The 17,202-nt window shown below is 43.2% G+C and overlaps 1 protein-coding gene and 1 non-coding gene across 2 annotated transcripts in view; one reads left to right on the plus strand and one right to left on the minus strand.

The window, feature by feature from the left end:
- LOC126272179 (transcription initiation factor TFIID subunit 6) overlaps positions 1 to 17,202 on the minus strand; it is a 128,778-nt gene that overhangs the window by 16,592 nt on the left and 94,984 nt on the right. Inside the window, exons 9-10 of the mRNA XM_049974832.1 lie at positions 16,912 to 17,128; positions 12,057 to 12,178 (exon numbers count right to left, since the gene is read on the minus strand). Coding sequence (XP_049830789.1) covers positions 12,057 to 12,178; positions 16,912 to 17,128 — 339 coding nt within the window. The remainder of the gene's footprint in view (positions 1 to 12,056; positions 12,179 to 16,911; positions 17,129 to 17,202) is intronic.
- Trnas-cga (transfer RNA serine (anticodon CGA)) lies at positions 15,314 to 15,388 on the plus strand. The gene has a single exon. It is a non-coding gene; the product is annotated as a tRNA-Ser (tRNA).

Raw genomic sequence — 17,202 nt, forward strand, 5'->3', positions numbered from 1 at the left:
CATATCCCTGGCGGAGTAATTTATTGATGTATTCGAGGCCAGGATAATATTGGGTGACAAGGGGGATGCTTCTGTGTGGTCTGAGGGTAGGAATATTGTTGTTGGACGGGGAGGAATGTATTGCTCGGGAGATCAGTTTGTGGACAAGGTCTGCAGGATAGTTGCGGGAGAGGAAAGCACTGGTCAGGTTATTGGTGTAATTGTTGAGGGATTCGTCACTGGAGCAGATACGTTTGCCACGAATACCTAGGCTGTAGGGAAGGGAGCGTTTGATGTGGAATGGATGGCAGCTATCAAAGTGAAGGTACTGTTGTTTGTTGGTGGGTTTGATATGGACAGAGGTGTGGATGTGAGCTTCAACAAGATGAATGTCAACATCCAGGAAGGTGGCTTTGGTTTTGGAGAAGGACCAGGTGAAATTCAGATTCGAAAAGGAGTTGAGGTTATGGAGAAAATTAAGGAGTGTTTCTTCACCATGAGTCCAGACCACAAAGATGTCATCTATAAACCTATACCAGGCCAGAGGAAGCAGCTGTTGGGTCTTCAGGAAAGCCTCCTCCATGCGGCCCATGAAGAGGTTGGCATAGGATGGAGCCATCCTGGTTCCCATGGCAGTTCCCCTGATTTGTTTGTAGGTCTGGCCTTCAAAAGTGAAGTAATTATGGGTGAGGATGAAGTTGGTAAGTGTGATAAGGAACGAGGTTTTTGGAAGATCTTCGGGTGGGCGTTGGGAAAGGTAGTGCTCAAGGGCAGAGAGACCATGGGTGTGTGGGATGTTTGTGTAAAGGGATGTAGCATCTATGGTGACAAGAAAGGTTTCAGGTGGGAGAGGAGTGGGAATGGATTTGAGGCGTTCTAGGAAGTGGTTTGTGTCCTTGATGTAGGATGGGAGTCTGCAGGTGATAGGTTGGAGGTGTTGGTCTACCAGAGCTGAGATACGTTCTGTTGGGGCTTTGAAGCCTGCTACAATGGGACGGCCAGGATGGTTCTCTTTGTGGATTTTGGGTAATAGGTAGAAGGTAGGGGTACGTGGCTCAGGTGGAGTGAGTAAGTCTATGGAAGCCATTGTGAGGCCTTGTGAGGGACCTTGGATTTTTAGGATTTTCTGCAGCTCAGTCTGAATGGAGGGAATGGGATCCTGGGTAACAGCTTTGTAGGTTGAGGTGTCGGAGAGTTGACGCAGTCCTTCTGCCACATACTCCACATGGTCAAGTACCACAGTTGTGGAGCCTTTATCCGCCGGAAGGATTACAATAGAGCGGTCTGTTTTCAGCTGCTTAATGGCACGGGATTCAGCTGGGGTGATGTTGGGGGTTGTCGGAATGTTCTTCAAGAAGGACTGGGAGGCAACACTGGATGTGAGGAATTCCTGAAATGTCTGCAAGGGATGGTTTTGGGGGAGGGGAGGAGGATCCCTTTGAGAAGGCGGTCGGAACTGTTCTAAACAAGGTTCAACACTGGGTCTAGTATTTGGGGGCTGTGTTTGGGTGTTGAAGTGATATTTCCAGTTGAGGTTCCGGGTGAAAGAGAGGAGATCTTTAACCAGGGCAGTGTGGTTGAATTTAGGTGTGGGGCTAAAGGTTAAGCCTTTTGATAGAACAGATGTCTCTTGAGGAGAGAGGGATCTGGATGAGAGGTTTAGAACTGAATTGGAGTTGGTGATATGTGGCATTTGACTGTGGTTATAGTTGAGATTTGGTCTGTGTGGGGTATGTGCTGGGATGGGGAGATTGAGTAGGGTGGCTAGGCTCGGTTTGTTGGCTATGAGGGGGGTTTGTTGACGGTTCTGTTGTGGTTGGTGTTTGTGAGGGATAGGGAGAGGGACCCCACTTCTTAGGTGTTGCACTAGCACTGTGGATAGTTTTTTCAGGTGGTGTGTGGCATGGGACTCAAGTTTGCGGCTGGCTTCTAGGATGATGTTCCTGAGTGTGTTCTCCAAGCAAGGGTTTGAGAGGTGTAGGACTTTGAAGAGAGATAGCAGCTGTTGGGAGTGGTGGTTACATGAAGTAGTGTAGAGGTTCAGGACAAGTTGGGTAAGGGCTAAGGATTGAAGGTTCTGGAAGTCCAGGAGAGATTGGTGGAAGGAGGAATTGCACCCAGAGATGGGAACTTTTAAGGTAAGTCCTTTTGGGGGTAATTCCAAAGGTTAAGCAGGAACGGAGGAAAAGTATGTGGGATTGCAGTTTGGCTACGGTAAATGCATGTTTCCGGAATGAATGTAAATAATGTGGTATAGGATTAGGGTACATAGTGGGTAACTGGTGGGTAGGGAAATTAAATAACTAAAGTTAGAATAGTAATCATAAGAAGGAATAAAACACGGAAGGAAGGGCGAGAAAGAAAGAAATTGTGTTGGTAACGTTAAATACCAAAGAAAGACCACCGAATAAGAAAAATACGGAAAAAGTTGACCAGACCAAGCAAGTATGTCCAGATCAGGGGAAAAAGAACACACGCTGCTCAAAAACAGAGATAGCGAGTAGCGAAAAAAAGACCGCGCGTGACGCAAAAAAGATCGCGCGTGACGCAAAAAAGATCGCGCGTGACGCAAAAAAGATCGTGCGTGCGCAAAAAAGATCGCGTGTGCCGCAAAAAGGTTCGCGGGTGGCGCAGAAATGTTCCAAAAAATGTTTCCTGTGGCAGAGAAAGATAGGCAATGGCACAAAAATATCACCAGCAACACGAAATCGACGGAATTGGATGATACTGATAGGTGTGGAAGAGATTGTTGGCAGTGATTGTTGGCTGGAAAACAGCGAATAACGAACGTTAAAACTGGAATGTTAAATAATGGAATGTTAAATAAATAAATCAATAAATAGAAAAAGAGAAGTGGACTATAAACCGAACAAGACAATAGGAGGCAAATGAAACTAGCACAGTTGGTGACGAAAATATATATATGTATATATATATATATATAAAACACTGAAGAAGAGAAAGTGTTTAGATGACAGATGTAAGTGATAGCTAACAAAAGGGACAAAACAATCAAGAATGTGGACCATATAGGTGATCTAACTAATTAATGGAAAATCTCATATAAAGATGTGAAACAATTACTAACAAAGAGATAGAGGGACTGGCCAGTACTTACCTCAGCTCAGTACAGCCGATAGAAACACAAAAAACAACCGAAAATTTAAGCTCCTAGCTTTCGGAATAAATGTTCCTTCATCAGGGAGGAGAGAAGGGAAAGTGGATTTAGTTACTCACAACCCAGGTTATGAAGCAACAGGGAAAGGAAAACAGGGAAGGTAGCAAGGATGGAGGCATGGTTGTCAGAGGGAAGCCAAAGATATTCTACTGCAGGTACTGTGCCAGCTTCAAACCAAAGAGGATGCATACAGAAGTAAAGAGGTGTATAGTATAAAGATGTAGGATGGAAAGATGCATGAATGGCTAAAGAGGAAAGGGATTGAGGAGAAGACTGAAAAGTAAATGGGAGTGAGGTTGTTTAACGTAGGTTTAGTCCAGGGGGCTGGCGGGATGAAAGGATGTGCTGGAGTGCAAGTTCCCATCTCCGCAGTTCAGAGGGACTGGTGTTGGGTGGGAGAAGCCAAACGGCACATACAGTGTAGCAGGTTCCTAGGTCCCTAGAATTATGCTGGAGGGCATGCTCCGCTACTGGGTATTGGACATCTCCTAGGCGGACAGTTCGTCTGTGTCCGTTCATGCGCTCAGCCAGTTTAGTTGTTGTCATATCGATGTAAAAGGCTGTGCAGTGCAGGCATGTCAGCTGATAAATGACATGTGTAGTCTCACACGTGGCCCTGCCTTGAATTGTGTATGTTTTCCTAGTAGCGGGGATGGAGTAGGTGGTTGTGGGGGGATGCATGGGGCAGGTTTTGCAGCGGGGTCGGTTACAGGGGTAGGAACCGCTGGGTAGAGAAGGTAGTCTGGGAATATTGCAGGGTTTAACAAGGATGTTACGGAGGTTAGGGGGACGACGAAAGGCAACTCTGGGTGGTGTGGGGAGAATTTTGTCAAGGGATGATCTCATTTCAGGGGTTGACTTGAGAAAGTCATATCCCTGGCGGAGTAATTTATTGATGTATTCGAGGCCAGGATAATATTGGGTGACAAGGGGGATGCTTCTGTGTGGTCTGAGGGTAGGAATATTGTTGTTGGACGGGGAGGAATGTATTGCTCGGGAGATCAGTTTGTGGACAAGGTCTGCAGGATAGTTGCGGGAGAGGAAAGCACTGGTCAGGTTATTGGTGTAATTGTTGAGGGATTCGTCACTGGAGCAGATACGTTTGCCACGAATACCTAGGCTGTAGGGAAGGGAGCGTTTGATGTGGAATGGATGGCAGCTATCAAAGTGAAGGTACTGTTGTTTGTTGGTGGGTTTGATATGGACAGAGGTGTGGATGTGAGCTTCAACAAGATGAATGTCAACATCCAGGAAGGTGGCTTTGGTTTTGGAGAAGGACCAGGTGAAATTCAGATTCGAAAAGGAGTTGAGGTTATGGAGAAAATTAAGGAGTGTTTCTTCACCATGAGTCCAGACCACAAAGATGTCATCTATAAACCTATACCAGGCCAGAGGAAGCAGCTGTTGGGTCTTCAGGAAAGCCTCCTCCATGCGGCCCATGAAGAGGTTGGCATAGGATGGAGCCATCCTGGTTCCCATGGCAGTTCCCCTGATTTGTTTGTAGGTCTGGCCTTCAAAAGTGAAGTAATTATGGGTGAGGATGAAGTTGGTAAGTGTGATAAGGAACGAGGTTTTTGGAAGATCTTCGGGTGGGCGTTGGGAAAGGTAGTGCTCAAGGGCAGAGAGACCATGGGTGTGTGGGATGTTTGTGTAAAGGGATGTAGCATCTATGGTGACAAGAAAGGTTTCAGGTGGGAGAGGAGTGGGAATGGATTTGAGGCGTTCTAGGAAGTGGTTTGTGTCCTTGATGTAGGATGGGAGTCTGCAGGTGATAGGTTGGAGGTGTTGGTCTACCAGAGCTGAGATACGTTCTGTTGGGGCTTTGAAGCCTGCTACAATGGGACGGCCAGGATGGTTCTCTTTGTGGATTTTGGGTAATAGGTAGAAGGTAGGGGTACGTGGCTCAGGTGGAGTGAGTAAGTCTATGGAAGCCATTGTGAGGCCTTGTGAGGGACCTTGGATTTTTAGGATTTTCTGCAGCTCAGTCTGAATGGAGGGAATGGGATCCTGGGTAACAGCTTTGTAGGTTGAGGTGTCGGAGAGTTGACGCAGTCCTTCTGCCACATACTCCACATGGTCAAGTACCACAGTTGTGGAGCCTTTATCCGCCGGAAGGATTACAATAGAGCGGTCTGTTTTCAGCTGCTTAATGGCACGGGATTCAGCTGGGGTGATGTTGGGGGTTGTCGGAATGTTCTTCAAGAAGGACTGGGAGGCAACACTGGATGTGAGGAATTCCTGAAATGTCTGCAAGGGATGGTTTTGGGGGAGGGGAGGAGGATCCCTTTGAGAAGGCGGTCGGAACTGTTCTAAACAAGGTTCAACACTGGGTCTAGTATTTGGGGGCTGTGTTTGGGTGTTGAAGTGATATTTCCAGTTGAGGTTCCGGGTGAAAGAGAGGAGATCTTTAACCAGGGCAGTGTGGTTGAATTTAGGTGTGGGGCTAAAGGTTAAGCCTTTTGATAGAACAGATGTCTCTTGAGGAGAGAGGGATCTGGATGAGAGGTTTAGAACTGAATTGGAGTTGGTGATATGTGGCATTTGACTGTGGTTATAGTTGAGATTTGGTCTGTGTGGGGTATGTGCTGGGATGGGGAGATTGAGTAGGGTGGCTAGGCTCGGTTTGTTGGCTATGAGGGGGGTTTGTTGACGGTTCTGTTGTGGTTGGTGTTTGTGAGGGATAGGGAGAGGGACCCCACTTCTTAGGTGTTGCACTAGCACTGTGGATAGTTTTTTCAGGTGGTGTGTGGCATGGGACTCAAGTTTGCGGCTGGCTTCTAGGATGATGTTCCTGAGTGTGTTCTCCAAGCAAGGGTTTGAGAGGTGTAGGACTTTGAAGAGAGATAGCAGCTGTTGGGAGTGGTGGTTACATGAAGTAGTGTAGAGGTTCAGGACAAGTTGGGTAAGGGCTAAGGATTGAAGGTTCTGGAAGTCCAGGAGAGATTGGTGGAAGGAGGAATTGCACCCAGAGATGGGAACTTTTAAGGTAAGTCCTTTAGGGGTAATTCCAAAGGTTAAGCAGGAACGGAGGAAAAGTATGTGGGATTGCAGTTTGGCTACGGTAAATGCATGTTTCCGGAATGAATGTAAATAATGTGGTATAGGATTAGGGTACATAGTGGGTAACTGGTGGGTAGGGAAATTAAATAACTAAAGTTAGAATAGTAATCATAAGAAGGAATAAAACACGGAAGGAAGGGCGAGAAAGAAAGAAATTGTGTTGGTAACGTTAAATACCAAAGAAAGACCACCGAATAAGAAAAATACGGAAAAAGTTGACCAGACCAAGCAAGTATGTCCAGATCAGGGGAAAAAGAACACACGCTGCTCAAAAACAGAGATAGCGAGTAGCGAAAAAAAGACCGCGCGTGACGCAAAAAAGATCGCGCGTGACGCAAAAAAGATCGCGCGTGACGCAAAAAAGATCGTGCGTGCGCAAAAAAGATCGCGTGTGCCGCAAAAAGGTTCGCGGGTGGCGCAGAAATGTTCCAAAAAATGTTTCCTGTGGCAGAGAAAGATAGGCAATGGCACAAAAATATCACCAGCAACACGAAATCGACGGAATTGGATGATACTGATAGGTGTGGAAGAGATTGTTGGCAGTGATTGTTGGCTGGAAAACAGCGAATAACGAACGTTAAAACTGGAATGTTAAATAATGGAATGTTAAATAAATAAATCAATAAATAGAAAAAGAGAAGTGGACTATAAACCGAACAAGACAATAGGAGGCAAATGAAACTAGCACAGTTGGTGACGAAAATATATATATGTATATATATATATATATAAAACACTGAAGAAGAGAAAGTGTTTAGATGACAGATGTAAGTGATAGCTAACAAAAGGGACAAAACAATCAAGAATGTGGACCATATAGGTGATCTAACTAATTAATGGAAAATCTCATATAAAGATGTGAAACAATTACTAACAAAGAGATAGAGGGGCTGGCCAGTACTTACCTCAGCTCAGTACAGCCGATAGAAACACAAAAAACAACCGAAAATTTAAGCTCCTAGCTTTCGGAATAAATGTTCCTTCATCAGGGAGGAGAGAAGGGAAAGTGGATTTAGTTACTCACAACCCAGGTTATGAAGCAACAGGGAAAGGAAAACAGGGAAGGTAGCAAGGATGGAGGCATGGTTGTCAGAGGGAAGCCAAAGATATTCTACTGCAGGTACTGTGCCAGCTTCAAACCAAAGAGGATGCATACAGAAGTAAAGAGGTGTATAGTATAAAGATGTAGGATGGAAAGATGCATGAATGGCTAAAGAGGAAAGGGAAAGAGGAGAAGACTGAAAAGTAAATGGGAGTGAGGTTGTTTAACGTAGGTTTAGTCCAGGGGGCTGGCGGGATGAAAGGATGTGCTGGAGTGCAAGTTCCCATCTCCGCAGTTCAGAGGGACTGGTGTTGGGTGGGAGAAGCCAAACGGCACATACAGTGTAGCAGGTTCCTAGGTCCCTAGAATTATGCTGGAGGGCATGCTTCGCTACTGGGTATTGGACATCTCCTAGGCGGACAGTTCGTCTGTGTCCGTTCATGCGGTCAGCCAGTTTAGTTGTTGTCATACCGATGTAAAAGGCTGTGCAGCGCAGGCATGTCAGCTGATAAATGACATGTGTAGTCTCACACGTGGCCCTGCCTTGAATTGTGTATGTTTTCCTAGTAGCGGGGCTGGAGTAGGTGGTTGTGGGGGGATGCATGGGGCAGGTTTTGCAGCGGGGTCGGTCACAGGGGTAGGAACCGCTGGGTAGAGAAGGTAGTCTGGGAATATTGCAGGGTTTAACAAGGATGTTACGGAGGTTAGGGGGACGACGAAAGGCAACTCTGGGTGGTGTGGGGAGAATTTTGTCAAGGGATGATCTCATTTCAGGGGTTGACTTGAGAAAGTCATATCCCTGGCGGAGTAATTTATTGATGCTTTGTGTGACTCCTGTTATTAACCATGAGATCCTCTCAGCTTCTGTCATATTCAGATGCACAATGTGGCTTAGGGCCAAAACATGCTGCAGTACACCTGAATCCACAACTGAGGTCCCTAGAGCACTCCTGTGTGGTGGCACTCAACTCAGTGCCATGAAGTTCCTGATCACTAGTCTTTGTACTGAAGCCATGGATTATATCCCAAACCGGTTCTCAGTCTCTCATAAAGTGAGGGCATGTGACACTGTTTATGTTGATCCATACATCAGATGGGGATGTTAAGCTCAGCAGCTCGATTTATGTTCTTCAACAGCAGTAAGGTATGTGCCGGCACTCACTTCTCTCATTACCGTGTTGTCATCTGCATACCCACAAGGGGAAGGGACCAATGGGTGTCTCCCAAGGTGATGGGCACTGTTCTTCTATTGTTATTCTTGTTACTGCTGATTGTTACCAAATGTTTCCTTCAATTTGGCCTGGAATTTGCCCCAGATATCAAACTTCCCTTTGCTGTTCTTGAACCATTGCCAACCTGTGCCATCCAAGAAAAAGTACAATTTGAAAAACACACCTCGTCATCCTGTATGCTATATTTGATGACTCAGTTGAATCATTTCAGCCATTTCATCAGGTCCTGACTAGTGCCTCCAGAAAACCCTGATGGGTGCCTGATGTGCAGCCAACTTGCTGCTGTCTTAGAATCAACTGGTCTCCGACATCCCACAATCAAGTCTAAATCCTAAAGCAGAGTCATCAATGAAGTTCACCATTTATCACTGAAAGCATGTCTATCGTGATCACAACTGTAAAACATAACAGACCTGCCTCCTGGGGGAGAAGACTGCTATTTATACAAATGTCAAATATGCTACAGTACACAAACATACGAAATAAAAAATATTTGTTGGTGATTGGATTTGAGCTGGCAACATGCAGCCATCCAGCCAGTGATGCTAACTGCTATGTCATACTGCACGCAGCACAGCTTACAGTAATATTATCTGTGGATTAATGATGGTGCTCACAGGTGACAAGGAATTAGGTAGCTGCATTTCACTCAAAAAGTCAGGACACTGGGTGGTTGCTTGCTCTGTTACATATAAACAATACATTGTGGTCTGTGGCGCAACAGATGGCTGAGTGCAATGGTAGGGAGATACAAATGTGTTGAACTACAATGCTCATAATACACAGATATAATTACAAATGATGTTTCCTGGCAGATGACCCATGCATTCTGAACATTTAACTGCCATTTTACGTGAAATTTAATATGTGTAATTTCTCTTTACCCAATTATGACCAAATAAAAGTAGTTCATTGACGGATTTCTATAATGAAGTCACACTGCAAAATGTTTACTTACGACTCCTGCTGAACAAGTGTATGACAGACGCGTACGGAGTATTATTTTTGAAGGCTTAGTAGTGTATCATATTTTATTATAGTCACTTATATTTGGTTAGTAGTTATCTATCATCAAATACAGAAACAATCAAAACATTTCAAGAGTTTATTTATATCAATGATAACCCTCTTCATATTCCTCTTTTCAGATTGGTTTTAATGTTGATTACAATGTTACAAAATGTTACACTGTGTCGTATGAATCAGTCAACAAGAAATTAAATCATAGTGGCAGGTGACATGCTCTCCCTGTCTACAAAGATGTCATTCTGGTACATTCAAAATTAGTAAGAAACAAGTGGTGAGTCTCAAAGTACTCAAACTGGAAGTGCTTCAAATGCCATCAATATCACTGGGCCATCACACGTACCAAACACATTGCCGGAAAGCATTGCCATTGGAAAAGCTCTGATAAAGTATTAGAAGTGATGCTGGATATAAATGCCTCTTAGCACAGAAATACCAGTCAGTTCAACCACGTCAATATTTTCTGTAGTCACAGGCATTGGGACCCTAGTCATGTTTACTTAAAGACTATGCTGGACCAATTTTGGGAAGCTCCTGGTTGAATGTCAATAGATGCATTTTCTAAATTTTCATATGTGATGCATATGTCGTCTATAATGTCTCTGAAAACAATCCAAGCTTTGTCTAGAATATTCTTGATCAAAGGGTTGCTGAAATCATTAGTTACGGACAATGGCACTCAATTTTTGTGACAAGAGTTCCCACTTTTCTGTGCACAAAATGGGATATCACATTTCAAATTGCACCTTTGTCTCATGACAAAGCTAACACAGTACAATAGGGATAATGCCTTCTTAATTTTTCTTTTACAGTACAGAGGCACTCTGCATGATACAAAACCACCTGCCAAAAAATAGCAAGAAAGACTGTAATGTACATCACTGTAAATGTACTTCTGCACCCACAGACCAAACATACACAACATGCAAGAACGAAGTTTTGCAACTATCAAGCTCTCATTACCATACTGTAAAGGTATCATGGGTTCCACTCAAAATGATACAACACTCAGAAACAAAGTACAGTCTCCAAATTAATAATAATGTCACAATGTGACACGGAAACCAAATGAAGCCACACTGTGCCCATGCATATATAGATGGAACCCCTGGGTTTCTTTCTTTTATAGGCTCATATGACTAAGATCTGCCAACGGTCTTGAGGACCTATAGTTGCAGCCAGCAGTTGATCTTGATTTTGCGACATGCAGTGTATGTGTGTGTGTGTGTGGGGGGGGGGGGGGGGGGGGAGGGGGGGGGGGAGACAGCTGCAGCAAATAAATGATGTCACAGTGGAGATCCACTTCGCACCTCACCCTACAGACACAGACATGGGTGTCGATGTGGCAAATTAGTTTGACCAACTGCCCCCTCACCCAAGTTTTGGGTATGGTTTTTCTTAGGCAAATGTCAGAGGGAGTAACATGAGTGCACCTACCGTCATACACACTTTGACAACCACTGGGAACCATGAAGCTAATGAGAAATGCCCAGGGTAGGGTTGGTGTGTCCTCAAGAAGGTATGAAACAGCTATACATGTGGACATACATCCTCAAATACAGATATGAGGAGATTCATCGGTCCACTCAGTCAATATACAACAGTACCACCAGTACCTCAAGACGGCACTTGGACCACATCTACAGAAGGGTCAAACTAGACATTCTACATGTGACAGTAGTTATCGATCACTGGAGTCACGACTCGACCAGGGTTGAAAACAGATCAATGCAAGTGAACAACGATTTCTTGCCAAACACTGTCTTCACACTACAGTTACAATTTAAATTTTCTAATAATTATTGCTAATCTGTGTAGCCCTCTTTTTGCAATAGATGTTGCCTAACCCTCTTTAGCCCTGTGCCGAGCCTGTATACTCGCTGCTTGCAAGCAAGCTAAGTCATAACTGCTGCTTTCAATGGCATATGAGTGTCTTCTAGCAGCATTTATGTTGACACAAAATGTATTTGATGAATACAACAAATACCTTTTACTTATAATAAATTTTTTTTCTGCTACGGCAATGCACTCTTGGTAAGCAATCTCTAGATAGCTAAAGCAGAACTTTGGCTCTCATCTTTCTCCACTTGTCTAGTGGTTTATTGCCTTTTAAAAATTGAAAGTTATTTTAGAAGTTTTCATTCTTTTCTGGGACAATACTTGTAAGAAGATGTAAAGAAAAAGTCCAAGCATAAACACTAGATAAAAAAATTGTGCGCAGAAATATGTTGCTACCTGACAAACTCATTTTCAAAGCAATAATATTGATTTGCAGTTGTCTTGGTAATGAAAGCAGTTTACAAAATTGACACAATATGATGGGAATACAAATAATGTTCTTTTGCAAGATGATGTATTAACATTCAGTTTGGATCATAAAAAAATTGCAGCACTGACAAATGAAGGTGGAAAGCCACATGAAATAACTAAAAACAAAACTACGTGAATACAGATGCATACCAACAGGATAACCTACTACAGGTACATATTTCGTTTATAGTCTTTAAGGTATTTGGATCTTTTTTAAGTGTTCAATTACCTGACTTGGTGTTGGTGGACGAGATGTTACAATGACATATTTTGAACCAGTGTTAGGAGTTACAACAGGTCTGTTTGCAGACGCTCCACCAACCACAAATGTCCTGCTTTGCTGTGTGTTTCCTGAAACATTAAATGTAGTTATTGAATTAACAAATCACACACACAATATTATGAAAAGGTTAGATTGTTACACACACACCCTTAAAAAGCACAACTCACACACTTACACTAATGGCCATTGATAAACAGGTATTCATTGGAGAAATATATTATGCTATAACTGACATGTGATTACATTTTCACGCAATTTGGGTGCATAGATCCTGAGAAATCAGTACTCAGAACAACCACCTCTGGCCATAGCAATGGCCTTGATACGCCTGGGCATTGAGTCAAACAGAGCTTGGATGGCGTGTACAGGTACAGCTGCCCACGCAGCTTCAACACGATACCACAGTTCATCAAGAGTAGTGATTGGCGTATTGTGACGAGCCAGTTGCTCAGCCACCATTGACCAGATGTTTTCAATTGGTAAGAGATCTGGAGAATGTGCTGGCCAGGGCAGCAGTCGAACATTTTCTGTATCCAGAAAGGCCCGTACAAGACCTGCAACATGTGGTCGTGCATTATCCTGCTGAAATGTAACATCCACGCCAGTATGGCATTTTGCCATTCATGCATCCAGGTTCGTCGTTGAGTACACCATCACAGGCGTTCCTGTCTGTGATGCAGCGTCAAGGGTAACCGCAGCCATGGTCTCCGAGCTGATAGTCCGTGCTCCTGCAAACGTCGTCGAACTGTTCGTGCAGATGCTTGTTGTCTTGCAAACGTCCCCATCTACTGACTCAGGGATCGAGATGTGGCTGCAGGATCCGTTACAGCCATGCGGATAAGATGCCTGCCATCTCGACTGCTAGTGATACAAGGCCGTTGGGATCCAGCACGGCGTTCCGTATTACGCTCCTGAACCCACCGATTCCATATTCTGCTAACAGTCATTGGATCTCGACCAATGTCGCAATATGATAAACCACAATCGCGATAGGTTACAATCCAACCTTTATAAAAGTCGGAAACGTGATGGTACGTATTTCTCCTCCTTACACGAGGCATCACAACAACGTTTCGCCAGACAAAGACGGTCAGCACGTTGTAGGTGTTGTAGGTGTCGTCACCAGTGCCAACCTTGTGTGAATGCTCTGAAAAGCTAATCATTTGCATATTACAGCATCTTCTTTCTGTCTGTAAAATTTCGCGTCTGTAGCACGTCATATTCGTGGTGTAGCAATTTTAATGGCCAGTAGTGTATGAACATTGTCTCTGTCCACTGAGGCCAGAATATGAGCAAACCAGAGTGCAAGCAACTGCACATGATGGGAGAAGCAATCTGGGTGGGGGATAAGAAAGGGGCTGTGGGAGAGGAGAAAGAGGAATGCCATGGTAGGGGTAGGGGACAATAAAGTGTTGTTGTGCTGTTTATGGGAGGAACATGCTGGGGACAGGATAGTGCAGCTAGGTGCAGTCGGGATGTTAGACAGAGGGGCACCTGTAGTTGACTCATTTGGGCAGAAAGCACATTCATAATGCTAACAAATTAATGTGATTGGCTGTAGCACAGAGTCTGTCCACTGATCACTAATGGACCTAAAGTAATGTATAATGTGTAGTCTGTTATCACAATCTGTCTAGCTACATACAATTTCAATGGAAAAGGATCTGATATTGTGTCAGAGTTGTATATTTATGCGATTTTATCTAATTACTCAACAAAGCAAACCATAAACTTGGCTGTAGCAGGAACAAATTTGGTCATATGACCAGGTACAGCCGTATTACAGTTCAAAATAACACATGTTGTTATCTCACAGTGCAGCATTGAAATTGATCATGGAAAATGTCTTTTGAGGGCAGGGAAGGTGGCTTACTGTTACCATTTTTAAAGAAATTGACAATGAGAAGGAGCAAATCATTAATTGAAATGGCAATGGAATATGTCAGAAAACTGAAAGTAAGTTAATGTTGGGCAAATTATGAAAGAAAGGACAAGATCCTTGACATTAATTTTTTGTAGTATTTTGGAACATATTCCGAATTCAAACAATGAGAAATCTCGAAGAGAATGACCTCCTCCATGCCAATCAGCATGGATTTTGAAAACATTGACCATGTGATACCCAACTCACATTTTTCTCACATGACATCCTGAAAGCCACAGATCACGGCAGTCAGGTAGATGCAGTATTTCTTGATTTCTGAAAAGCATGTGACTCAGTACCATACCTAAGCTTATTATCGAAAGTACAATCATATGGGGTATCAGCCGAAATATGTGACTGCACTGAAGATTTCTTGGTAGCGAAGATGCAGCATGTTATCTTGGATGGAGAGCCATCAACAGATGTAGAGGTAACTTTGAGTCTATCCCATGGAAATGTGTTGGGTTCTTGCTGTTCATGGTGTACATTAAAGATGTGGCAGAAAACATTAACAGTAACATCAGACTTTTTCCAAATTATTTAGTTATCTACAACAAAGTACAGTCTGAACAAAGCTGTCAAATATTCATTCAGTCAGACCTTGAAAGGTTTCAAAGTGGTGCAATGACTGGCAGCTTGCTTTAAATGAAATTGTGCACTTCACAGGAAGCAGCTTTGGTTTATTGATAGAATGCTAGGGAAATGCAATCAGTCTACACAGGAGATTGCTTACACATCACGCAAGGGACCTATCCTAGAATATTGCTCAAGTGTGTGGGACCCGTACCAAATAGGGCTAGTGGGGGATATTGAACGTATACAGAGAATGGCAGCACAAATGGTCACAGGTTCGTCTGACCTGCCGGAGTGTGTCACAGAGATGTCAAAAGATCTGAACTGGCAGATCCTTGAATATAGATGGAAACTATCCTGAGAAAGTCTGCTAACAAAGTTTCAGGACCTGCTTTTAAATGATGACTGCTAGTAAATTTCCAGAACGAGATTTTCACTCTGCAGCGGAGTGTGCGCTGATATGAAACTTCCTGGCAGATTAAAAGTTTTAATCTGCCAGGAAGTTTCATATCAGCGCACACTCCGCTGCAGAGTGAAAATCTCGTTCTGGAAACATCCCCCAGGCTGTGGCTAAGCCATGTCTCCACAGTATCCTTTCTTTCAGGAGTGCTAGTTCTGCATGTTTCGCAGAAGAGCTTCTGTAAAGTTTGGAAGGTAGGAGACGGATACTGGCAGAAGTAAAGCTGTGAGTACCGGGCGTGAGTCGTGCTTCGGTAGCTCAGTTGGTAGAGCACTTGCCCGCGAAAGGCAAAGGTCCCGAGTTCGAGTCTCGGCCGGGCACACAGTTTTAATCTGCCAGGAAGTTTCATGCTAGTAAATTACTAAAACTGGGTACATACTGCTCCCAAATGGATCAAAAGGGTAAGATTAGTTTAATTACAGCACACATTTAAACAATTGTTTTTCCCGCACTCCATATGTGAGTGGAACATGAAAAAGACCTAATAACTGGTACAGTGGGACATACCCTCTGCCATACACATCACAGTGGTACAGATGTAAATGTAAATGAAGATGCCAAACAGAGTGGGATTCAGGTATCTATACTAAAGAAGAATAAGCAAACTGCATATAATATATATTCCACTGATGATGTGGATAAATATAAGGCTGCAATATTTGAAAGATTATAAACAATACAATGACATACTAACTTTGCAAAAATGTCACAGCTTTAGACACACAGAAATGGACTTCCAAAGCTAGCAAGAAAACTGATCACAGTTGTACTGTTTATGGAATTTTGTTTCAAGAGCTGCCAGAATGCTAGTCCAAGTGAAAATTAGAGAAAATTTTTGCAAAAAAGGGCATATTACATTAGACTCTTAATTAAAAAAAATAAGCACTAACATTAAAGTGGTCAGTGCTTAATTAAAAGAATGATGGATTAATATACTTTACACAATAAATAAATGTTGGTAAAGTGACAGTGAGTGAAGCACATTGCTAAAATAAAGTGGTGGTCAACGTTTAATTATTGTGCATCCAGGCAGTGATATGCATTTTGTTCTGGAAGTCACATCTCACATATGACTCAAAAATCAAAATTCCAGGCTATCGTTCACAAATGGACAGCAATTTTTTTAAATATGTAAAGACGTAACTTGTTCCAGGATTAACTACTAAAAGTATAGCCTTTCCTGAAAATGTTCAGTATCACAACAAAGCAGTAATAACGTACATTATCATACAGGTTTAAGACAAGCAAAACTTTTGTCATTAATTAAGGAGCACCAACATTTCGTTCCCCTCTGACTGTCACTATACTCACGCGCGCGCGCGCACACACACACACACACACACACACACACACACACACACACACACACACACACACACACACAGGGGAATATAAAAATTGTGTAAGAAACAGATATGATGCCTTTGTTGCTGTAAAATTAAAAAACTGTCACATTAAAAAGTATTTGATGGATGAAAAAATTGAAAATATAATACTATCAGCTTGCACGGAATTCAAATGAAGCACTATCATATCCACCTGTGACTGAAATGGGAACAGACAATGAACAGACTCAGCAGAAGAAGGGAGCAATATCATTGTGGAAGGTAGTTCTATGGATACTGCCAGCAAAGCATTGTGCAGCAGCTGATATAAGAAAGATATACTGAACATCTGAAGCCTTTCCTAGCAAGTGTAACAGCATTCAACTTATAAGACTACTGGAGACTATTACCTCTTCCTCTCTTTTTCTCGTTCATAACATAAAAGTATTGCCACTCTGGTCACATCTTCAGTTTGCTTTGCCTGATAATATGGTCATCTTGGAACTGGTTTAACATTACCTGCTTGAACCAGTGCTGGCGTAGGACGAGGAGGCTGCAGACTACCAGGGGTTGCTGTAGTAACAGCAGTGGAAGTTGTGAGACATGGCTGTGGCTGCGTCCTTGCTTTGGTAACAGCTGCATGTAGGGCAGGCCCTAGGTATCCAAATTCTGCCCGATATTCATCTAGTACATCAGGAGGCTGCCTGAGTCCCTTAAGAAGCGGTGTCAGCACTTTCTGTACACAAAAATTAAAATACTAGAGTATATGACACACACATGAAAGAAACAAGAGCTCATGTAAGACACAGA

Source organism: Schistocerca gregaria, chromosome 5, assembly GCF_023897955.1.
Source record: "Schistocerca gregaria isolate iqSchGreg1 chromosome 5, iqSchGreg1.2, whole genome shotgun sequence".
Classification (NCBI taxonomy): Eukaryota; Metazoa; Arthropoda; class Insecta; order Orthoptera; family Acrididae; genus Schistocerca; species Schistocerca gregaria.